General features: G+C 39.8%; 1 protein-coding gene across 1 annotated transcript in view; it reads left to right on the top strand.

Moving 5' to 3' along the window:
- The window catches only part of JARID2 (jumonji and AT-rich interaction domain containing 2), a 241,817-nt gene that overhangs the window by 117,513 nt on the left and 99,458 nt on the right, over positions 1-24,846 (top strand). The window contains exon 3 of the mRNA XM_015587263.2: positions 22,580-22,721. Within this exon, the coding sequence (XP_015442749.1) occupies positions 22,580-22,721 (142 nt within the window). The remainder of the gene's footprint in view (positions 1-22,579; positions 22,722-24,846) is intronic.

Here is a 24,846-nt window from a genome sequence, read left to right as displayed (position 1 = left end):
CCTCTCTGTTCAGGGGTTGAGAATGTTCCACCTTGGACTCCAGATTTCATTTCGGAAAAACACACATCTTGACACTCTAGGTTCCCCAGATCACAGCCCTTGCTATTTTCTCTGTTATCAAAGTTCACGTTTACTTGTAATTGTGATATATTTATAAGTCTCATCGTAAAGATTCTTGGAATTGGGTCACTCTTGTACCCTCTCTTTTCGAACCACACTTGTTGAATGCCTATTTAGGTACAAGATACATTGTATCGTGGTATTTTAAGTTAAAATTGGGATTTTAAGAAAAAATAAGTTACCACTTTTAATTCTCATAACATTATGATAATTATACTGTTATTGTTATTTTGTGGATTCTGTATGTGGATTTCAGATGTTGAGTAGCGGGCACAAAGCTACATAGCTAAGTGGTCAGATCAGGATTTGAACCTAGGACTCCTGACTCCATATGTTGCCATTTTTTTAGATTAAGAAAAACTTTACACTCTGTGAAATTACATATTGTAAGTGTACAACTTGATGAGTTTACAGATGCACATATACCCTTGTGACGGATATATCAAAATAGATAAAAGACTTGTCCATCACCTCAGAAAAGTTCCCTCCTACCCCTTCCAGTTCATCTGACTTCTTGAAAGTGTGTGCTCATTTTGGGGTTTGTCAGCATGGCTGTCTCAGTTGAGACAGAAGCTTTTCTGATTATACATGAGTTTATGGTGTTTTCTTAGAATGTACCAGATGCCTGAGAGTGTCGGCTGAGACTTGAAAGTTCTCAAAGCCATAGGTTCCTGAGTGTCTAGTAAGCAGGTCTCAGAGGCCCTGTATTAGGTAAGAATCAACCAAGTTTTGAATTAGAACCCCACACTCAGACATTCTCATGAATGACATTCACCATGTCATGGTGACATTTGTGGAGCCAGAGGGTCCATCTTTAATTAGTATTATGGTTTTGGTTCTGAGCTATTGAGCAAGCCCAGACCAAATGGGCTTTTTTTTGAACAGTTTTGGTTCTCGTCTTCTTCATTGTCACCTTTCAAACTTGACCAGCAGTATGATAAGATCACTAATTTCTGTTTTGTTTTGTTTTTTTTTCCTGTGGCGGTGGTAAAAGTCGCTATATTAGTCAGCTGGTCCTGCTGCATGAAAATGCTATAGACTGGGATGCTTAAACAGAAATTTCTCATCATTCTAGAGCCTGGAAGTAAGATCTAGGGCGCCAGCCAATTCAGTTCCTGGTGAGGGATTACTTTCTGGCTGTGTGTTCACATGTCCGAGAGAGGGAAGAAGTGCACTGGTGTCTCTCTTTTTCTTATAAGGAGACTGGCCCTATGGGATTAGGGTCTTGCCCTTATGATCTCATTTAACCTTTGTCACTTCTTTGCAAGCTCTTTCTCCAGACAATCACATTGGGTGTTAGGGCTTCCACATTGGAATTTAGGGTGGGGAAAACACAGATTCAGTCTATAACAGTCTAGTACTTGTATGGTTTTGGGATGGTGACGATTTCATTTTAATTTTAGATTAAGTTAATTACCATGTTAATTAGCAACGTGGTTCCTTTTGTGCTTAAGTGATACTAGAACAATTTCCTGGTACATCAGGAAACCCTAAGAGCTGTTTGACCTTTGGAGAAGTTATTGTTCCTCCCAATTGGATAGAATTAAACTTGGACTTGTACTTATTGAATGCCTGTTTTTGTGAGGCCATTGGGTTAATCTCAGTCTCTTCATTGGGGATTGAAACATGATTCATGTGCAAGGGGAGCTGCTACGGAAAACCAAGAGCCCTAAGGAAGGGGCAGACAGGGCGAATTCAAGGCCCTAAGGGTTTAGAAAGGGGAGCGGCAATTGAGATGGCCCTGGAAGGACATTTCTATTGTCGATTTAGGAAAAATCGTGGGGTTATTTGAGGTAGAGGGAATTATATATGTTTACACTAGTTCATTTTATTTGCCCAAATATTATGCTTTAAATGTAATTTAGGGCAGTGCTTTCTAACCATTTCACTTCTCAGCATGTATAGAAAGGGAATATCCTGTGGCGGCGCCAGATAGGGCTGCACTCAGCTAGAGGTGACTCGATTATGCATGGAATTTGTTTATCTGTGTTCATTCTTATAAATGATAATGTCACCCACCTCCTCCTGTTTGGAGAAGAGCCTCATGTGTTTACTCAGTCTGACCTATTTCATGATTTGGTTTCTGCCATGTGTGTATTTATGGAGCTTTAATTTTTATCAGATTTGCCATCGTGGACTAGTGAGGTTTTGCTTTGCTTGTGTATTTCTTAGATCCATTTTCCCCCAAATTTAGTGTCTTTTACTTAGCTTTTGGAAATAACCTGTTGCAACCTGAGCCACGTGAAATGCTTGGAGTCTTGTATGACATATCTTTAAAGCTAGAAGAGTGATAACTAGAGATGCTTTGGGGAAATTACCATATAGTCCATAATTCCCTTAATTTGCAATTTGTTACTCAATTTCATGTGCTGCCAAATCACATATATCCTTCTAGCTTTCTCCATAGCCTTTAGGGTGCTTATGCAGAGTCCCAAATTCAGATTCCTCATAATTTCTTTCCAAAAGATCATAAAACAGTACAGGTCTCTCATTAGAGAAGTCTTGGGACAATGAGGAGAGAAACGTGACCTGTTTTAGAGCCTTAGACCTGCCAGTCAAGGAGAGCGTCAGCCCAGCACGTGTTGTGCCAACGAGAGCTTGAAGGCATTTCGTGCGTGATGTCTCGGACCTGCTCCTCCTCTCGTGCGTGATGTCTCGGACCTGCTCCTCCTCTCTCTGCACTGTTCTCTGACCTTTCACTCATGTTTTTGATTCATTCATACTTTGTATCTAACAATTCAGCTCTTTCTGTACATTGGGTCTCTTCCTGTGTGATCTGCCCCCGCCATTGTCTTCTGGGTTATTCCTTAACCTGGTCCATGTCTTTCTTGGCAGGTAGGAGAGCATTCTCATTGTGCTTGGCACCTGGTCTTGATGATAGGGCAAGTCATCTGGGCCTGAGACTCCCACATCAGTTTCTGGTGCCTTCTGAAGTGGCAGTTTCCTAACAGTTTTCCATGGCTCTGAGCGGGTTATGTTGCCTTCTCATGCAAGAGGCCAACTCTAAGCCTCCACTTTGTTATTTTTGATACTCTCCTTCCTTCAGATGTGACTGTGAGGTATTTATGAAGGATCTGAAGTTTTGAATCCACGTTTTTGAAAGTGGCATCTCACCTTCAAGCAAGATTCTAGAAGGTCAACAGATCCTTTCCAGACATGATCATACCAGTGGAAATATTTCATATTTATTGTTTGTGTATGCAGGAGGCCTGGTAATTCCTAGAGGGATCTACATTGCAAATTGCTGAGCCTGTACCCTAGTGGCTCTATTACCCTGTCCTCACCCAGCAGTTTACCCAACTTCCGACTACTAGTGTTATTTGAAAAGGGCCTTTCCAGTTTACTCAGTTGGAAAGTGTTAAAGGGTAAGCTGGAAGGCTCTCAGCTGGCACTTTCTGAATCCCTCAGAGGAAAATGTTGGCAAACTCCACTCTCTGCCTGAACTCTTCTTATAAATTGAGAAGCCAAGAGTTACGAAGCCATCACACAGGGCCAGGTTGAACTGTGTGGGAGAACATGTCATTATCCAGGCTAAGATAACAGACTGTTTTCTGATAATAATACAGTTTCTCTTCCCACCCTATTCCCCTCCACATTTTGATGTTAATCTTTCTGCTACTGAAAATGATAGAAGTGTGGTGAATGCAATTTACAGTATATTCTATTTTTTTTTTTTTGAAGAGCCTTTACTCCAGAACATGCACATAAGCTTTTAATATTTTCCCTTTTAGAATTTACATAACCGAAGAAAGCACTGGGGTGCTTTATTCAACAGGTGTTGCACCTTCTACTAAGAAAAGTTAACTTTTTAAATTTCTGTCTCTTTTTCTGTGGTTTTGGGGACAAGGTTCTGAGACAAGTAGCAGGGGTTTGTCATTGATTTATTGTCCTGTTTGTTACCATCTGTCTTCCTTGCACTTCATTCTGTTGATGGAAAGCCCTATGTGAATGTGCCATGGGGCCTGAGAAATTTCCATCTTCCTGAGTTGTCTGACTGCAGAACCTGTATAATCACTCCCACCTAGGCACCCCAGTGAGGGCTGTGGACATGGAGATAACTCAAAAGAAAATGTTGGCATAGTTTCTTTATCCATCCTTTTACACCCCATGCCTCTTCGCACACGTGTCAGGCAAAGATGCTGTTTCTAGCACTGTCCACATTGCACTGTGCAACCCACTCTTGGTGCTCCTACCCTCCTGGGGTCTCTCTATGGAAGAATTCCAAGGGAATAGGTTAAGATTGCCATCAAGTGGCTGCTCTTGGTAGTGGATGGGAGGATACTGGCCACCACTGCTGGCCGACTTGATGCATATTCTCCTCCAGTTACTTAACCCCTCTGTGAAAAATAATCAAGCTCAAGGGTGCTTTCTTTTTGAGGAATCGACTTGGGGGGTGGGGCAGGCAGAGAGAGCTCAGAACATTTCTATATTGTACCTTGTCAAAGAAGGCATCTGTGTGAACCCAGATCTTACCTTCTGGGGTGGACTGTGAAACTGAAGGCAGGCTTAGTTGTAGTCGTCTGAGCTCAGGGCTCTGGAGCTATGAATGGAGATGATCTAGAGGCTTACTGGAGAGAACTGCTGGACATTTGTCCTTGTGCCATATCTGAATCATCAGGATACTCTCTGCTCATGGAAATCGGCACGGAGAAACATGCTGCCATTCCTAAAGGATGGTCCCACCGTCCCAAGGGTGAAAAGAAATAACAAACCAGACTCGGCCATTCTGTTTGGCTTCTGTTCATTGTTTCTCAGCTCTGGAAATGGAGTAATCATTTCTTTCTCAGAAGTGATAGTCTTGGAATTAATGAGATAGTTTTTTTAAAGTCCTTAGTATCTGACAGAACGTAAGCATTCAAGGATAATTGTTATTTGAGGTTCTAGATATACATTCTCTAACCACTTTCCATAAAAGCTGTAGCTGTATCATAAAACAGTACACTTAAGGAACTGTATTAAAATTGGTTTGCCCTGTTCCCTGGGTCTGGATGCCAGCACCTCATTCTGGGATTTGGGGAGCAGAAGCTCTGCCTGAGATCAAGCGATCCCCACTAGGTCATTTCTCATTGGCGTTGGGAAAACTTGACTTATGGGAAGAATAGGAGTGAGGTTTGTGTAAATGGGGTGCCCATACCAGTGCACAGAGCACTTGATTCTGTAGTCTCTGAGCAGCCTGGAAGGAGGCTTTCTGAGCTGGCACGTGGAATATGAAAGAAGATGGATCTGTGCCAGCTGGGTTGGAGGGGTGAGGCCTGAGCCAGGCAGAAGGAGAAAGTCACTACAGAGTATATCAGGATGGTGATGAAACTTTAGGTTTGAGTCAAAGAAAGAAAATTCTTAGGGCTTATAAATTTTCAGCAGCTTTTTAGAAGTTATAGAGACTATGTTATGTAACCATTCACATTGCAATCTGTTGAATCATTAAACCAGCATTCCTGGATTCTAGCCATTTAAAGCAATATTGAATGCATCAAAAAAAAAAAAATCAATACATTGTAATGAGCACTGATGCTGGTTTATACTTCAAGTTTGTACCAGTAACTAGGTATCACAGTGAGCGGTCATCTCTTCACTGGTTTCCTCTTTATATAAAGAAAGCTCTTGACATACCCTTTCTCATTTGATTTTGTTTTAGTGATGAGCTATATGCTGATGTTTATGTTATGTTCTCTTCAACTAGCTGGATCCCCTGTGCAGTTGGGTTAGAAGACATTGGAATGCTTTTGCAGAATTTGGAGGGAAGTGGGTAGGAGGTAATCGAGAGGAAATGTGTCTTCCTTGGCCACTGTTTCTCTCCTGTGGTGTGTGCATCCTTGCCCATCCCCCATTCCCACCTGCACTCAGGACTGCAGAATGATGGTTTCTCTCTGGAGGTCTCCTGTGTGTGTAGGAACCCAGGCGGTGAGTCCAGTGTCATCTGCGTGGGGGTTTATACCTCTTTGTGCCTGTAATCTTGAGGGGAGCAAAATGTGAGTGTAAGTCAGAATAATTTCATGTGTCACTTTGTTTATGCGTCTTAGTTGGTAACTGCTGACCTTTCACCCTCGAGCTACATCAGGATCACCTAAAAACCATGTATGATAAAAATCACCCTTTGGGCAATTACTTTGTAAAAAAAGAGGAAATTCCCACAGTTTCTAAAATTTTCTGAATATACTCCGCCTTACTAAAGTTCCAACTTCCGTTTTCCTTTCTCCCCTCTTCTGAAAGCTAGACTGATTACACTGGGAGCCATCTGCTGCTGAATTGAAAGGGATTTGTCAGCTTCTGCTCCATTTGCCCCTCCTCTCCTTTTTACTTTGTCTTCTGAAAAGAAGTCACCGTCTGTCTGACTTGTCCTGTTTATTGGGTCTAAGCTCCTAGAAGAGGACAGGAGAGAAACAAGAGGGACTGCTGCTGCTTGCAGATTTGGCAACAGGGTTTCGAGACTTAGTGCATGAAAAATCTATAGATCAGTGCTGTCCAGTGGACCTTTCTGTAGTGATAGAAATGTTCTATATCAGCATTTTTTCGAGATGGGGTCGGGGACAGGAAGTCTTTCTCAATAGCCAGTGCATTTAATTTCAGAAGCATCTTTTAGCTACCTTTATGGTATATTATGTAGACAATGCTAACAAAGTGAAAAAAATTATTAATCTTTCATTCAAATGCTTTTTAGTATTTTGGGCAATTTCAGAATACTTTTGCCCATGGAATTAATGTCACGAGATTCATAGTATCCTTGACTTCAATATAGTATCCTTGACTTCAATATAGCAACGCATTAGTGGCTTCAAAATTGTCATTGTCTACCGTTTCCGGTTTTTTTGTTAGCTCCACATAAGTAATGTTCTTTACTAATTATTTAAAGTAATTTATCGTAATAGTGAATAATATATAAATTTCATAAAATTATGAAGACTGCTACTGGAGAGAGTATAGTTGTTTTTATTATTATTATTATTATTATTATTAGATTGTTTTATTGCCTCTGGTCTGCTTTCTGTATACTTATATATTTTTAAACCCAATTTATTTATTTTGTGCAGTAGAATCTCTGCAGTTTAAAACAGTCTCTGCTACTGTTATTAAGTTTTTGAAAATGTGATTTTTAAAAACATTGTATGTAATGATTTTAACAAATTATGTTTCATGTTTAGCATTAGTCTTCAGTATGGTAAATGAGACTTAAGAAAAATACCACAAAGAACACACACAAAATTAACAGTGACTAATTTAATTTTACTTTATAAAAAAAGATAGGAGGATTATAGTTATTTAGGCTTTCATTTAAACATATTAGTAACAAAATGCGTTTATCTAAGTTAGCAGGATATAAAAGGTTAAATACTTTGAGGAAGATACATAACAGCTTTACAGACAAATTATCAGCTGCAAAATAAAGAAATCTTTAAAATTGAAATTATAAGGTGTTAAATGTCTAGAAAACATAATGTGAAGGTTATTGAGTGTTAGATTTATGAATGTTCTAATTTTATTTCACCTGAAAATTTGAAGACTTTTTGCCAAGAATTCCTAATTTTGATCAGTGAATACTGAGAAATCAGTTCATTATAAATTACATGAGTTGTTCCTAGCCAAGTACTTTTAAACATAGAGATAATTCTTGGAAACATTTTTCTCTCCAGGAAGGAGTAAGTTGTAGAATGGGGCCTTGGAGGTAAGAGCATGTCAGGTTTATGGAGGCCCTGAAATGGCCTCAAGCAGCATCTTACTCTTTTAAAAGTATTTATTGGACTTCAACCATTTTCTGTAGGTGTACGGACTAGGTTTTAAGGGTTATTATGATGGGCAAGACTAAATTCTCTTGGTTATGGAACATGACAATCAACATCAATGTTTGCTTGTCACTGTAGGTATTGCATTGAAGTAGCATCTGCAGAGCAGGTGGTTTAAGTGTCACCGAAGGCTGACCAGAAAGAGGAACAGGAGCTTTCTAGGCAGAGAGGAGAGAATATTCTAAAAGAGGGAACAGCATGTGCAAAGGCACCGAGGTTTGAGAATTTAAGTAATGAAGAGAATGTACCATTTGCCATACATGCAGAACCCAAGCCAGCTACCCCAACACCTTCATGGACTGTCTATTATGAGGAGTTGTCAGGTTTGATTACCAGAGTACAGCTAGTCAGTGTATTACACGGCATAGGGAGCTCATGTAGAAGAATTCTCTTGTTTTTAAATAGACACAGATAGGATTTAAACCAGTAAAAGAAGCAAGAAACTATTTAAACTTTGTTGAATAGTTTCTTGCTCATAAATCTTTGTTTCTCTGGTTTATTTCTTAGTATTACTTTCTTGAGGTGAAATCGCTGAATTACAAACTTTAAAAAATAGTTGGCACCCATTACCAAGTAGCTCTCTCTAGAAACATTTATCAGTTTATTACCAGGCTAGCAGTATATGAGAGTGTAGGTTTTGTCAGAAGCAGAGATTCGAAAAGGTGATCAACTGCTCTTCAATCATGACCTGAATCAGTTGTTTGTTTCAGTACTTTTCAAACATAGTTTTTTCATTATTTATTATTTTTCAGTAGATAATCTCTTCACTAGAGATTCTGGTTGAATTTTACTTTACGCTGTTGAGGCTCTTGTTTCCAGAATACTCTCAGTGTTGGTAATATTCTTTAACTTGGTTTCATTTCTGTGATTAACTTTTCAAATTCATTGCCTGAATCAGTTTAAATATATTAAAAGCTAAACTATATTTTATCTTATTTCTTTCTTTTTATAACCAAATTATCAGAAGTATCTAGTGAACAAAAATTTTGAGTAATTCATTAGCACCAAAGTTTATTAAGGCATATAGGTAGCACTTATTATGTACCACTAACCTTTTTATATATATAATCAGCCTTGATTAAACCAACCACTGTTGTCCTTATGTCCATTTAATAGATGAGGAAACTAAGGCACAGAGTGCCTTCAGTGGTCCTCTTTAAAAGTTTACCCAGTTGGTGGAGTGAAACTAGGGTCAGAACCAGGCAAATTTGTCCATATCGTGCTATGTGTGCTGTAAACCACCAAGCTTCTTAGTGTTAGATGCTTACCAAATAAACCACTTTTTTTTTTTTAAATTAAAAAATCATATGGAACATTGTCTTTTCTGATAGCTTCTTAATTTGAATTTTCTGGTTTAATTGTAGTGCTATTTCATTGGTATTAATGACTAACCTATAGTGACCAAGTTTGTTTCACTAGTTAATATCCAGTCACCCAGCCTACATCTTCCTACTGCGTTCTTGTAATTATTGGTATTATTTTATAATTGTATAGTGTGGCCTTGAAATCAAGTTGGCTATAGGGCCAGCCATGTGAATTATACAGTTAGTTGAGCGCTGTTGGTGCTTCAGGAATTACCAAGCCCTCTTGGAAAGAGTCCAAGCCAGACTCTGTGTGTACCTAATCCTGCTTGGTATGTTGCCAGTGTATTAACTTTTATTTAAATATTCTAACAAGTGATGTTTATTATTATTATGACAGCTGCTGTAAAGTGCCATCAATAATATTTTTGAAAGTCAAATATTTGCAGAGTAGATTGCTTCTCTTCATTGGCTTTTTATCACAACCTAGGTGATATGATCAATAATGTGAAATTCAGCCCAAATAACAGAAATATCTTTATGAAAACACTACTAATGCAGTGTGGTCATTAAAATCTTCTGTTTCCGATGTGAAATTCCACAACCATAGGCCCTTCTCTTAACTCAGGGCAATCCACCTTACCCCTCCTTTATAATAAGCCCTTTTTTTTCTTTTTTTCTTTTTTGGTATTTGTTGAGTTGCCACCTTCATATGAATTAACTTGTATAGGTAGCAGGAAATTGGAGAGCTTTGAGAGGCAGATCATGGTTGATAAGGAGTACTCGGTGTTTGCTCCAACTCTGTAAGGCCTGTCTTTCCTTTATGAGAAGGATCTTAGCTCTCAATATGTGCTTACTACTTGATTTGATACATGAGTTAAACAAGATCTTAATACTTCTGAGGCAGTAGTTCTTTAATTAATCAATACAGGGTACTTTAGCTATCCAAATTTGATTAAGACGTGCAAATGAATTACTCTCTCACATTTTATCCAAGTCCTGGCTTGGGATTTACTCCAGTTGTATAATTTTTAAATGCTAAGTGCACCTAGCTGGTGTGCAGCTGGAGTTGGCCCAACTTTTGGGGGTAATTAAATGGTTGTGCATATAGGTAGGGCCTTGATTCTGAAACTCTAAGCAGCAAAATATGTCCTCAAGATGTTCTGACGTTTAGGTGATATAATTAGGTGGGATGGTGGCCATGGACCCGGGCAGGGGGCATAGCATTTCTTAGGATAGGAGAGCCTTTCTGAAATTCTGTTCTCTTCTAAAGAAGCAATCGAAGTGCTTTGTTTTCTGGAGTCTTGAGTAATGACAGGTCTTTATATTTAAATATTTAGAGATTACAATAATTATATTGCTGGTGTGCAAGCAAAAATTGATGCCAGCTTTGGAAACCAATTTGCCATTAACTTGTAAATTTGACTATTTGCATATCTAAGAATTTCCAATAATTTCCAATAATTTCCTAGGTATGTATCGCAGAGAAACTCCAGTGCGATGCTTCCCAGGGGACAAGCAGAAGGATGTTTGCAGCATGGTTTGTGGTAGCAACAAACTGGCAACACTTTAGATGCCCTTGAACAAGGGAATCAAAATAAATTGTGGAATAGTCATACAATGGAGTATGATAAATAATAGAGAAAACTAATGGACCAAGTATAAGCAAAATCATGGATGAATCTTAGTAACCTGATGCTGAGGTGGGAATAAAACAAATCCCTTAAGTCTAAACACAGTGTGATAGCCTTGTTGTGAAGTTCATAGTTCAGCACAGTGAGATAATATACTATTTAGGCATACATACTTGTGCTGTAACTTAATAAATAATGAAATGGGATGGAGAGAAGCACATAGGTAATGTTTTAGTACTTGGGTTCAGCTTTGGATTTGCAGATTTTAAAAATATTATTAAAAAGTGAATAAAATATTTGGGAAATCTTCATTTTAGAAATTGGAACTTGCTCTGATCTTTGACCGTTGAAACAGAGCTCGTTGTGCTGTCAGTCATGTTAACTTGAACAAAGGAAAGTCCTTGCCAGTCCCACCCTTTATACCCTCTTCACTTTTCAGAATATAAAAAGTGATGGTTGTGTTTTCTATTCTTAAACTGAACTTAGTTTTCAATTTTATTGTGTGTCTCCCAAAGGGTGCTTGCTGTTAGTCTGTCTGGTCCTGTTGATATGTTTCCTCTTTGGTAAACCAGCATTTTATCTAAACAGTCCAAAACCTACTGATGATGTTCATAGGCAAGAGTTTCCCAGCTATCCTTCTGCACCCAACAGCAGACCAAAGGCCAGAGTTAGACACACCAGGCTACCTAAGCACGTATTTTAGGAAATACTGAGAGCGTGATCAGAGGCTGATGATGGTTTTGGAAGTAAAAGCAACCTGGGGTCAACATCCAGCATGTTAGGTCTTACCTTTTTCAATTTAAATATCTCGTTACTTTTTTAGTCACTTGGGAAGAGGAAGCAGCAGTGAAGTCAGGGAGGGTAGAGATAGGAAAAGAGCTGATACCACTTGCAGCACAAACTTCGTTGCCCGTGTACACTCACTCTCCTGTTGGATTGATTGGAGCTAGAGATAAGTATCCATAAATAATCCATAAGCTTCATACGTCTTATGGTTTCTACTTTCTTATTAACCTTGCCTCAGAATTACCATACATCCAAATATCTGTCTCATAGCTCCTTTCCAATTCTCTGTTTTAGGTGCTTTTGATTAGTAAAGGCACCAAAAGACAAGTCCCAGCAGAAAGAAGAGGAAGAAAGCCAAATAGTCATCCTTTAAATGCCCTTTAATTGACTCTGTATGAGTTATGCTGCAGTGGGAGACATGCCAAACAGTTGTTCAACATGATAGGAATATTCTGTGCTGGAGAGAAGTAAATGAGGGTCTGCTCCCTGGGCTTGCACTGGGTGTAGAAGGACTGGAGAGGAGTTTTACAACCTTGTATTCTACAGAGAATTGTGTCATGAGCTTGTTCCAGTCTGTACCTGTCCCTGTCCCTGTCCCCAAACACCACAGGATTCTTTGATGCCCTGATGTGTGTTGATTTTTGTCTAAGGAACTGGCTCTTTGATTTTTTTTAAGAACCATACCTGCATAAGCCTCAGTTTACTTGTCTGTAAAGTGGGGGATTGTACTATATTGTCTCTAAGGCTCTAGCTGTAATTCTGATTTTAAAGTGCCGGATATCAAGTCGAGATTAGGGAAGATAATCACCTGCCTACCTCCTGTTATTTTTCTGTTTGGAAATGAGGCAGGTACCTATGCCCTGGTGATTTAGGAAACTGGAAGTGGCCAAATGGAAATAAGAATCTCCAGCTTCTAGTAACTGTCGGCTAAATGCTCTGAGCATAGCTAACATCTGCCTTCAGAGTTTTTGTGAGATTTAAATAACCTTTGTAAAGCCCAGAAGGGGCTCATTCATTGGTTAAACAGCAACAACAAACTAAAAGTAATAGTAAGGGGCAATAGTAAGGGGCATCCAAGTTCCCTTGGATGAATCTGTGTGGAAAACTTTCAGTGCAGTGTGGGTTCTTTTGAGGGCGATGCACCATCTTTTTTCCCCTTTGGAAAGGCATAAAGAAGAGAGTGTGGGATGGTGTTCAGAGCATGTGTTTTGGACATTATAATTGCCAGCTGAAGTTCAAAAGCTTCAAAAGAATTGACTTTAAAAATCAAAAAGCTTATGACATATGAAAGGAGACGCGAGCTCTAGTTATCTGAGGCCAGGGAGCTGGCCAGCCCTGTTGGATTCTTGCCTTTTTCACCCCTCTTGCAGCTGCCAGGCCACAGAGCCTGTTTTGTGAAAGATCCTCAAGAAACAATGAGGGAAAACAGCTTCTATTTTATTAGATTAGATGAATTTATGTGCCTGGGGGAGGGGTGTCCATGTGTTGGGGTGGGGAGGGCAGCGGTGGCCCATGTGGTCTTCACTTAAGTAATGAAGCACCCTGGTAGCTGAAATTGGAGGGAGGGGGAGGGTGGGCTGGAGGAGGAGCATGTGGAAAGAGATTTCTGCAGTCTGTCTGGAGAGCTGCCCAGGTTTCCCAGCCAAAAAAACAAATAAAAATAAATAAAAGGCAAGTGCTGAATGACACAGATTATGATATTAAAAAGGGATGCCATTGAAAATGTGCCATGGACCCTGCTGTCCGCGGGGGTGGAGTGTGTGCATGGAGGTGGGGGCGGTCTGACAGACTGGATATACAGAAGTGTGGACTGTCCCCATCAGAGGTGTCCTCCTACCCCCATGTCAGAAGTCCTAAAATGAGGATTTGTCTGCATTGCAGGTGGGGGAAATTGCAGGATGAAAGCTAGTCGCTCTTTTCTTCTTTCTCATTTTAATTTGTCAGGATGGGGGAAAAAAAGCCCAGACCCCTCCTCTTGGGTGTTAGATTCCCTCCCATTCACATAAATAACCTTCTCTCCCTGGCGCCTCCCCTCCCCCCGGCCCCGGTGCTGTTCGGCAGTCCTATTGCCTAGCAGAATCTGCACTGCCGGAATCTGCACTGCCGCCTGCTTATTACGTACAGGGGAGGATTGTTGACAAGTGCTCTGGAGCCTGCCTCTCCGCGCTCTTCCTTCCTCCCTCCCTCCCTCTGTCCTCCTTCCTCTCTGTCTCTCTGCAATGATCCGGCTCTGAGGATGGCTGCTCCACGGGTCTGTCAGGTGCAGTTTTTGGTGGCTTATCTTGAGGAACCTGGGATAGAAGGTCTGTTCCTATAAATAAAATAAAAACCAAATAGCTCTAGATTTGTTTCAGGCTGGTATGGCTTTTGTTGGAGAAATAGGCCTTTTGTGGGTTTCCCTGCTGGGGTCCTGATTAAATCCATTATGGATGGCAAGGTGCTATATATATGAGTATATAAAAAGTGTTATGATTTGCTTAATATTAATATTCTTTTAGCTTTGATATCCTCCCTAGGGGCAATGGTGGCTCCTGCAAAGGCACTGTGGAAATTTACAAGAGAATTAATGTCGCTCTTAAAGGATTCAGCTCTGTTGACCATTTTGGCCAAATCTGCAGTTTTAGCCAGGCTTGTATGAATTTAGACATTTGTATCTGGGGACTGAATGGCATACAGCAATGGCTGGACCCTTTATTTTATTGCCAATGTACGTGATCCTTTCCCAGCATTTAAAAATAGACGTTTGATTAAAGTTAATTAGTTCATCCTCACCATAGCTTTGGTTTCCTTTATAAACATTTTGGTTTCATTTCCCTTCATATATTACCTCTTCTTTCATTGAAAGATGGAGGAAACTGAGGCATGTAAATAAACAGTAAGTGATTCTAGGTTAGACCTTAAAGCTTTAAACTTCGAGTGCTCTTGATTCTTCTCCAATATTTCATGGATTAATCCATGTTTGTATTACTAATTATAAATACAAATGGATTTTAGATGCCTCAGATCTTCGCAGATACTGTGTCCACATTCTTGGAGTTAGGCTTTCTGTTCTGCTTCCATTCAATTGCAGTTTGGGGAAGATCGTTGCTGTGGGAGGCAGAAGGCCTCTGAACTTGCTTGCTGCGAGCAGTTTTTTTTTTTTTACTGTGAATAGCCTACTAATTCCATTCTGATTATATTTATCTGAAAAGTGCGTGCGCAGTTGATTGGTCTCTTTGAGTGAGGTAATGAGGGTATGGGGAAACTTCTGCTCCTCCCAGTTGTGCTACAGACAAAACAGAATTTAGAACTTCTGTGGGTCCATTTTTATTGTTTTAGGGAATAAGGACAGCCAGAGAGGTTTTGGGGGTAAGGGTGTGGCTGTTGATTTATCTACAAATTATGATGTCAGTCTCTGGACACAAAATATTTTGAGTTGTGCTCATTTATCATCATAGACTAGCATACAAACTAGTAACCTGATGGGATTTGTTGATAGGCGTTAAAGCCAGCTTTGCTTAACTTTGTAGAGACTTGCTAATATTTGAGAGCCTGTTTCTTTGAGTAACTTATATTTGTGTGCTAAATGTAATGAAGGTATGAAGCTTTATAGATACACACATACGTATATTGTAATTACTTAAAGGTAGACTAGCACTAGCTATCTGAGAAGATCACTAGCTGAGAACATGCTGTGTATATGGATATCTCCCCTTGAGAAGTGTTAATTCCATGATTTGTAAAATCGGATTTTGTGGCATAACAGGTTATCCGAACATAAAACTTTGAACGTGTTGGTCTCATTTATCTATCTAAAGGAAATTCTTGAAAAAGGCCCCGTGTTCCCCTCCGCCGTGTGCGACCCTAAGTTCCCGTGCGCTGCAGCGATGCCATTGTTGTGCAGCTCACTTCCCGCCAGCCGAGCCCAGTGTTGTCTTTAATCACGTTTCCTCCGAATGTGGATGGCAATCTTTGGCCTCTGAGGTTTTCAGTACTGGGCCATCTGTATGGTGGAACCCTTTTACTTAGCTGATAGAAGCTCGAGTCGCATGTCCTAGGGGACTCCAGGGATTCCTGCTTTTGATGGACACTGGTAACTGGGTTGCCTGGTAGGCATGCATTTGACTGGTTTGACAGTGTAAAATTAATATGGTCTTGGGATGGGGTATGGACCTGGAGGAGTTATGACCTGGGATAGAGGAGTTATGATGATTACATGCCAAAGTAGAACTTCTCATTGTAGAGCGATGTGGTTGTTTATATATTTTGTTGTTATAAAAACCACATTAAGGATGAGGAATGAGCGAAAAAAGGTAGAGTGTGGTGAGGAAGAGCCCTTCCCCCAAAGAAATAAGGGAGTTGTGCACAGTAGGATTTGTTCACTGTTGTGATCATCAGAATTTCAATAGCTTCTGGGCTGGTCCAGAAATCTTAATCCTAGAGATCATGGATCCTTACCACTGAGTGATTTTGTATTGAATAAAGTTCAGCAATGGCTTTTTAGTTGTTGTCGTGGGAACCTCTCCAGGAGGAGTGTTTGCTCTCCTCTTGTGACTCCTGGTCAGGACATACAAAGGAGAGATCTTTTGTCTTTTGGCGCTCTTCACTCATTTGGGTTTAGACAGCTAGAATAGGGTCCATTTTCTAATATCAGTGATCTGGTCACCCTTCCTGTGTGCAAGTATGACGTGTCTGCTGGGCTTGTTCCTTTGTGCCTCAAGGTGAGGAAACGCCTTCTGGGTTCACGGGTTCTTTCTGTCCCTTTTCCTGCTTGACTCTCAAATTTAGCCTTTTGCTTGATTTTGAAATAGGAATAAAAGGGTAGAGTCAGACTTTTCCATGTTATTAATTATCCCTGTGTCAGATTGTTATCTAACACCTTTTCTCAAATGAGGTTTAGATTGCCTAAGAAGATTTTGTGGGGGAAGAAAGTCTGTGGCCGTGAAGGGCTGCAGTGGCATTGACCCTATCCAGCTAGGGTCAGTGCCCCCCCACCTACCCACCCACTCATCCATCCATGCATCTACTTTTTGGGTATTAAACTAACAAAAACCCATGCTGCCCATGTGTCTTGGGACACTTGACCTCCTGGCTGGTTTTGGACTGTACTTTCTTGAGCTGGAATGGGAAATCTCCATAGCTGATTTGAGAGTAGACAAAGGGGAGCCCTGTTCTGCCCAGTGGCCATTCTCCTCAGGGAAAGGGGTAATTATTTTCCATAATCTGAGGTATTAAACCACTTTGACTTACGCTTCATTGACCAGGAGTGTGGCAGTGACATCATACCTCACGATTGTCATTTGTTATCAACCCTCTCAGCGTTTTGATATGGAGAGGATGTCACTGGGCTTGGCTTCATAAACATCTCTGCGCTGCTCACCCCCTTCCCTGCGTCCTAGGATAGATCCAAAAGCTTAGCTGCTGACCCGAGTGTGTACATTTGGGTTTAAACTCCATATTCCTGTTGAACCTACAAAGATGACCTGAGCCAGATTTTCCCTGGCATCTGTATGTAAAAGCAAACAATCTAATTCTTTTCTTTCAAAATTTGAGTGAAAATAGGCTTTTCTATAGTAATGGCAGCAAACTATGCATTCTGGGTACCTCAAAGAGGGTTCTACCTCAACCAAGGGGGTTGCTTTATAATTTTTTTCTCAACTCAAAGTGCTGCAGCCATCCCCACCCCCCAACTCACTCACTCACTCTCTCACACACACAGCTGCTGAAAATGAAAGCTCTCTTTGGATGCTTGACTGTTTAATATGTAATGTGATACCTTGTCTCACAGTGACAGGGTGACAGACGGGCATTGGCTCTATAATACAGAATTACCTTTTGTGCATCTCTTTTACAACAAAGCCAAATACATTGACTCTCCCTAATATGCTAATACGTTTGGTGGGCTCCAGATGTTTTGGAAGCTCCGGAACAGCTTCAAAGGTCTCCTTGTTTTTCCTTTATCTTTATCCCTTCTTTAAGCATTGTTTTTGTGAAATAGAGGTATTAGATTTACCTTTGGTTTTGTATTTGGTCACGTATGTGTAGCTAATGGGAGGACTGATGAAACTTCTTTGTGTCTAAAACATAAAATTACAAGGATTGTACATTCTAGTCCCCTTTTCAGATATTAGTAAAGAATTACCTTCTCTGTATGCATTTGCATTCTTAAATCTTTGGCTCTCATCAGTAGCTTAGCTGAAGTTCCTTCAGCTAAGGAATCTTCGGCCTCATTTATGTTTCTATTTTCCCAGCCCCGCTTTATGTTAAAGCAAGAGGGAAAAGATATACCTCCAGCCTCCAAGAACAGGAATTCTTAACTTCCCTTTGCTGCTGCTATTCCAGGCTTAGAAAGAAGACGGTTTTGGTATATTGCTTTGGAAGCCTTTACATTTCTTTGCTAATTTAGGAGATAGAAAAGCTTCTGAATTTGATGGCAGGGTCCTGTTGTATTTGATTTCTCTGGGGTTCTCAGCTTGTGAGAATGGGCAGCACTGTTGTGGTGGCTGAGTGGTCTCATCTCAGGCCTGTGACATGCTGCTCCTGTCAGCTGATGGTGACTAGCTGAGGTTGCAGGCAGTCCCCAGGCTGCCTTTTACCGCAGTGATTTGGAATTTTCAGCTCATATTTATTGCTTTTGTGAAAGACAATAGATGTGGTTTAATTTAAGTTCAACCTACTGAATATTAATAGAGGAGAACAAATGCTAATGCGGGGAGACTGCATCTTTGGGCCGTTTAACCTCCTCTCCCCAACAAAGGTTTGTGTAGGTTGGGGGAGGGGTTTGGAAAAATAAAATCAGTTTGTGTTTGAAGGAGGAGATGCCATTTCATTATTTCTCACTGACTAAAAATAATAATTTAAAAATTGGTGTCAGGGCTTTGTTAGGGGAAGGAAAAGGCAGCACCCATTGGCTCGTTTAATGTTATAATAATGGCTATTCTGCCCTGTGGCATCATATTCCATCTTGCTGACCTGGCTATTCTGGATCTGGCAGGCGGTACAATTTGGATGAAAACATTCAAAATAAAAGGGGGTGGCCAGTAAGTACAGTCGAGATGTGAAAACAGGGTGTCTGTGGAGATGTGCAAAAACGAAAAAGCCCAGATTTATCCAACCATGTAGACTAACTAAAAAAAAAATGTAAATTTTCTTTGTGCTGATATATACAGGATGGGAGTACTCAAATTGAAACAAGTCAAATCATATGCAGAACAAGTCGGTCTTACCCCTTATAAAGACTGGAAAGCTGAAGTCCTTCAATTTGCATAACAGGCAGTCAGTTCCCTATGTATGTACCCCATTTCCCTAATCTGGGAAGTCAGTCAGCAGGCAGTGTCTCTTCTAGTTGAGGTAATCAGTCATTGTTAATCCTTGGAATGGGGAAATTTTTGGAGCTGTTTGAAGAGATTAGTCTGGTGAGGGATTGGACAGTGGATCCCCTACTTTCGTTCCTTTTAATGTAGCTAGCTAGTGTTTCAGAGCATCCTTGTCTGTTTTGCCTCACTTAAAGCTCATATACAGTCCATTAAAATTTTCCCTTTTTCATCTAAAATTTCGTAATCCAACTTTCCTGCATTTGTGCTTGGACAGTTGATTTTTTTTGGAGGGTAGAAACATTGTAACTTTTTTTTACATTGATGCCTTAATTATGAACACTTTCCTCCTGCATGTTAACTTTTTCAATGTTTGTATTTATTATTACCTGACTCTTGTAGCTTTGAGGTAAGTTTCTTAAGCATCCATCTTTCGTTTTACAAAATTATTGATATAGGTGATATTGAATGCCCCCACAGAACTTCGGGTGCCTTACTGTGGTTCCATTGTGTTATGGTAGTTTGTGCAATCATAATTCATTTTCTGGGATCTCATTCATACTTGCCCAGAGCTTCATAGTGTCTTAGGGCAACTGGGTCTCTTACTGGTTTGAATCCAGCTTTTCTCTACAATAGTGGTTCTCAAAATATGGTTCTGCACCAGCCAAAGCAGTATCTACATCATTTGGGAATTAGAATAGGACACAGTAGGGTTGAGGCCTACGGGACTGTGTTGAACAAGCCCTCCAGGTGATTCCGATTCATGCTCAAGTTTGAGGATCACCACTCTTCACAGTCTACTGAGCTTATTCTTGTTAGGACAGCATTATAGCTGTCATTGAATAGCTTAACTTTTCTCTGCTAAATCACTCTCACTCACTCATTCACTCAGCAAAAACTTAACTTGTTAACGTTCCTCAGTGTCACCTACAAGCATCTAGTCCTTCTTTATTTCCATCTTGATCCAAATATACTTTCAAAACAACTTCCTCCTCTTCCTCCTCTGCCTTCCCCCCACTTCTTCGCCCTCTCCCCTTCCCCTACCACCACCACCACCACCACATGTTTTTGTATTTTGTTTTGGGGCATATTGCAAATTCCAACTTTGCTGTTCTTGTGTTGGTATTGCTAGCTTGTTTGCTGGCTCCATTGATACTCACTGCTCATCCCTATCACTTTTTCTTGCCGTATAAGCTCAAAGTTTCTTCTTTGCACATCCTACAAACTACTTTGCATGTACTAACTGATATTCTTGTGTGTTTGTCAATCTGTCTCCTCTCACTGGAATTTAGATTTTCTTTGATATACCTGTATCCCCAGTGCCCTGGCATATGGTAGGTGTTAAGAAAATGAATGGTTGAATTCTTATTACCTCCCTCCTTTCTTTCTTTCTTCTCCTTGATGTACTATTGAAAAATTTGAACTCACTCAAGAATACACTTATATTAACACGTATATCTGTTTTTTTCTCAACAATTTTACATATGATTCTGTAAACAGAATTTTTATTTTGAATTTTCCACCCTTTTCAAGTGTGGTATTTTATCCATCTTTTCCTCTTTTTACACATATGACTTATATCCCTGAGCTGGTTTCTCAGTTAAGTATTTTCTGAGTTTTCCTATTGTTTGGGTGGGTTGGCAGCCACCACTCCCTGCTCCACCTTTCAGTAGGACATTATTACTGAAGTGCTCTAATTTAGTGCTGATAGAGACATAATTTCAACCCATGTTTTAGTTTTCTAGAGCTCCATTTAAAAAATCTTTTAAAAAAGCTGGTAAGATTAATTTTAATATATTTGACTTTACCTAATAATACATCCAAAATATTTCAAGAATTAATTAATATAAAATTATTAATGAAGTTACATTCAGTTTTAAATTAATGAAACTTAAAAATAAAAACATTTCCTTATCCATACTAGTCATATTTCAAATGCTCAATGTGACTAATGGCCACTGTAAAAGATAGCAAAACTTTAATCTGTGAAATGTTAGCCATAGTGCTACCCTCCGACTCATGGATTTTCATAAAATTTTGTTTTTTTTTTTTTTTTTTTTTTGCCTCACAGTGCAAACTCCCCACATTTTCTCTTTCTTGGGAAGTTGTATATATTTTCATTTCCATATTGTAGTCAGGACTCCAAAAGCAACATGTCTCAGTGACAGCCATGGGATTGTATTTACTGCACTGTATTAGATTTCCAACCTTATTACACATACTCTGAAATGATATAAAACTAGATAACTGGGGAAATGCATGCATAAACAGCAAGTGCCAGGGTTTTGTTGTAGTGTACTATGTTCTTTCAGAAAATTTTACCAAATATATAGAACACTGTATTCTATATCAGTTGTCCCCAACCTTTTTGGCACCAGGGACTAGTGCTCCTATGAGAATCTAATGCCTCATGATCTGAGGTGAAGCTGAGGCAGTGATGCTAGCACTGGAGAGTGGCTGCAAATACAGATGAAGCTTCGCTGGCTTGCCTGCCGCTCACCTCCTGTTGTGTGGCCCTGTTCCTAACAGGCCACGGACCTGTGCAGGTCTGCTGCCCGGGGGCTGGGGACCCCTGTTTCATATAGTGTAAATGCAACTAATAGGAATCACTCTTAAAGTGGTTCAATTAAAAAGGTATTTAATACAGGGAATTAGGTGCTTACAAAATTGGTGGAAGGGTTGGAAGAACAAAAATCAAAGGGTCACCCTGCACTTCAGGCATCTTTAAAAGCCAGACATGGCTGTGAAAATGCAGATACTGTGTTTTTTTCATGAGTCTGGTGACTAAACAGTGAAATTGGGTGCCAGTTGCTGTGGACATTTTTGCTGGTTCACCCTTCTCCATGGGTAGAACATAAGTTGTATCCAGAACTCTAGATGCAAGGACATCTGAGTGCTAGAAGACTGACCAGGCTTTTATTTAGTTGATACCCATTAGTGTAGCCTTCCTTACTGCTTGTTAAAATATTTCATATCACTTGGCACAGCCCATCTCTAGGACTTTTCTCCATTGTGCTTACATACCCTGGGGCCCCCAGACACCTTCTTCTGCATGGTGCCATATATACAGTCAGAGAAAATCTTTATCCTTTGAAACAAGCAAAGGCAAATATGGTGACTATCTAATACAACGGGTTGCTGTGAAGAGAAAGTATGGGTAGTAAGATTTCCAATTCACAACTAAGATACGGCTATAAAGTAATGATGCTTTTTCTTGTGTAGCAGGCACTGGTTCCTGAAGATAATTCCAAAAAAAAAATTTCATCATTTCTGGAGTAAATATTTAGCTCTTGGAGGATAACTAGTTTGAATTGGTAATGCTTGAGATGCCTTGCTTTCCCCCACCCAAGCCCTAAAAGATGTTTATGTACTTCAGAAAAGAACCTTACAGTATATTACCATGATTTAAAATTTCTGCTTGAATTTTTTTGCTACTGAAATTATTTCCTTTTTAGGCATTTCACTCCTGTAAAAGATTAAAAGTAGATGAGATGCGAGACTCAACCCCCCCCACCCCACCCCCCATTCAAAAGGGATGTGTGCCTTTTAATTCTTTTCTATCCAGAATCTTGTCTGTCTTCACAAGCCATTGTGTAGGGTTAACTGTGGAAAAGTACTGCTTCCTGATATCATGTATTTAAGTGTTTGTCCCCTTTTCTCACCTGTAGGGCTCCTTGGTAATGGCCAGTCTAAGGGATTAGGACCAGCATCAGAACAGTCAGAGAATGAGAAGGATGATGCATCCCAAGTGTCCTCTACTAGCAACGATGTTAGTTCTTCAGATTTTGAAGAAGGGCCGTCGAGGAAAAGGTTAGTACCCAAGGCTGAAAGTATCGGTGCCTTAAAACAGGGACTGCAAACTAGGTGCCAGTTTTTGCCACATGGGAACAAACTTGAGCCCATTCACCCAATCTCCTGATTTTTAATAGAGGAGCCAGAATGCTGAATTTTTATGTGAGATGTCCTGGTTTCTAAATAAAAATAAATACACAAAAAATAGTATGGGCCAAACAAAACATGTTCCTGCCCTAAAAATTGGCCAGACACCAATTTGTAATTCCTGTCTTCACTGTTCATTTTCATTGATTTTCATCAGTAGTATTCCTTGACTATATTTGATGGCATTTTGCCATTCTTGAAGAGAAATGTTTCTAAAAATCTGAAGAATTAAATGTGGTGTTTCTAAAAAATCTTGCCCCTCATCAGGAAAGCAAAATCCATTTGGCGTTTAATTAGGTTAGTAGTTGTGGAATCAGTTTTTATTTTTTATTTTTATTTATTTTTGGAATCAGTTTTTAAAACATTAATTTTAGCAGCAGTTTTTTAAAGAATGACTGTCCTAAATAAACTTTACATAGTTTGATAAGGAAGTAGGCTATATGGTAGATTGATAAGTTTGTGGTTTTATGGTCAAACAGTGATAGTGACATTATGTAACAATGCTTTCAACTGGGTGTTTAAGAACCATTTACTAGTTATCTCCCTTATTTCATATCTCACATATTGTTTTCCTTTTCCCCCCATTTAGAATTTATATTTCATTTCATCCTTTTCCGTTCTCATACTTGATGTTTTCCTGGATGACTAGGTTAATGACATTTTCTTAGAATCTCTGCTAGTTTGAGAGGTTGGGGAAAGGAAAAAAAATTCCCCTGGTCCGGTCTTCTTTGTTTACTCTTTCTACAGAATTATAATTACTTTTCGGAAACTAACTAGATGTGTGTATCTAATGAAGAACTGCGTATGGTGGAAAATTAAGAGGAAAGGACAGAATTAGCCGTGTGTAGATATTTGACATCCTTAACAGAGTTATGCTTTGGAGGTGAAATTTGAGATGCATCGGAGCATTATTTTCCTCCATCATGCAGTATCTTTGTTTGGAAAGCCGCATGATACAGAGTCTGTATTAACTTCCATCCTTATTTTCTCTTAATCCTCAGCACTGTGTCTTGGATGTCAGTAGATTTGTCGTTAGGACAGTTAGCAAGCATATGTAAGAATTATCTCTGCTAGTATACTGGGCTTTTGTATACTGTTCTTTTTAAAGACACTTGGGTGAGTGTCTCAGTAACAAGCCTATTGTGTTTCAGATACTCTGTAATAAATATTCACACCGTCCCAGTTTGAGGAGGACTGCATTATCACAAGAGAAGGGAGTGCAAGATGTGTTTTAAAAAACCCACATCAGTAAATATTTGGAATGTGTAATAATATTATATGTGCTTCGAAACATGGGTGAGTGGTCATGCATCTAGCATCATCTTTTATCTCTGTTTGGGGAACAAAATTTGGTGAGTTTGTGGTTAGAAGTGACAGCACCCAGTCCTTTTGTTGTGTCATGTAGGTCTTCGTCACCCTCATGTCTGGTAATATCCGGTCGGTGTGGGAGTGTGGTGACGAACATCAGTGGGCTTCATTCTCTTGGAAGGGGCGGGGGCCTTTTGTCCCTGGCTCGTAGTGCCTTTCTCAGATGACGGCGCTGCTTGCTTCCTCTTCGTTTGGCATATTGGTGTTGTGTGGCAGCTGTGTGCAAAGCAGTCATTTAACTTCAGTGCTCCAGGCCAGTGGAAAAGAGAAGCTTTGTTCAGGAAGAATTTAAGGAAAATTTTACCATTGCTGGTCTGCTCTAATTTTAGTGTGCCAAGCATCTTTTCTTACCAATCGAAGACACATAGCAGCATTTTATTTGATTATAATCACACTCTACTAGTGAAATCTTTCAGGGACATAATATAAATTAAGGGTTGACCGGTTAGGCTAGTTTTAGGACAGGTCTCTGGTGGCCTGGAATACAGGCGGAGGGCTGTGTAGTTTACGAACGGGTAGTGTAGTTAAGGCATAAATTTCTTGTAATGTTGCAGGCAGGATACATAACAAGTACAAAATAAAAACAACTTCAAGTACTTTCTGGTAATGAATTTGTTTTATCCCTCAT

The sequence above is a fragment of the Pteropus alecto genome, unplaced genomic scaffold, assembly GCF_000325575.1.
Source record: "Pteropus alecto unplaced genomic scaffold, ASM32557v1 scaffold121, whole genome shotgun sequence".
Taxonomy (NCBI): domain Eukaryota; kingdom Metazoa; phylum Chordata; class Mammalia; order Chiroptera; family Pteropodidae; genus Pteropus; species Pteropus alecto.
Note: the sequence above shows the minus strand (reverse complement) of the source record. Positions and strands in the feature narration are given on the sequence as shown.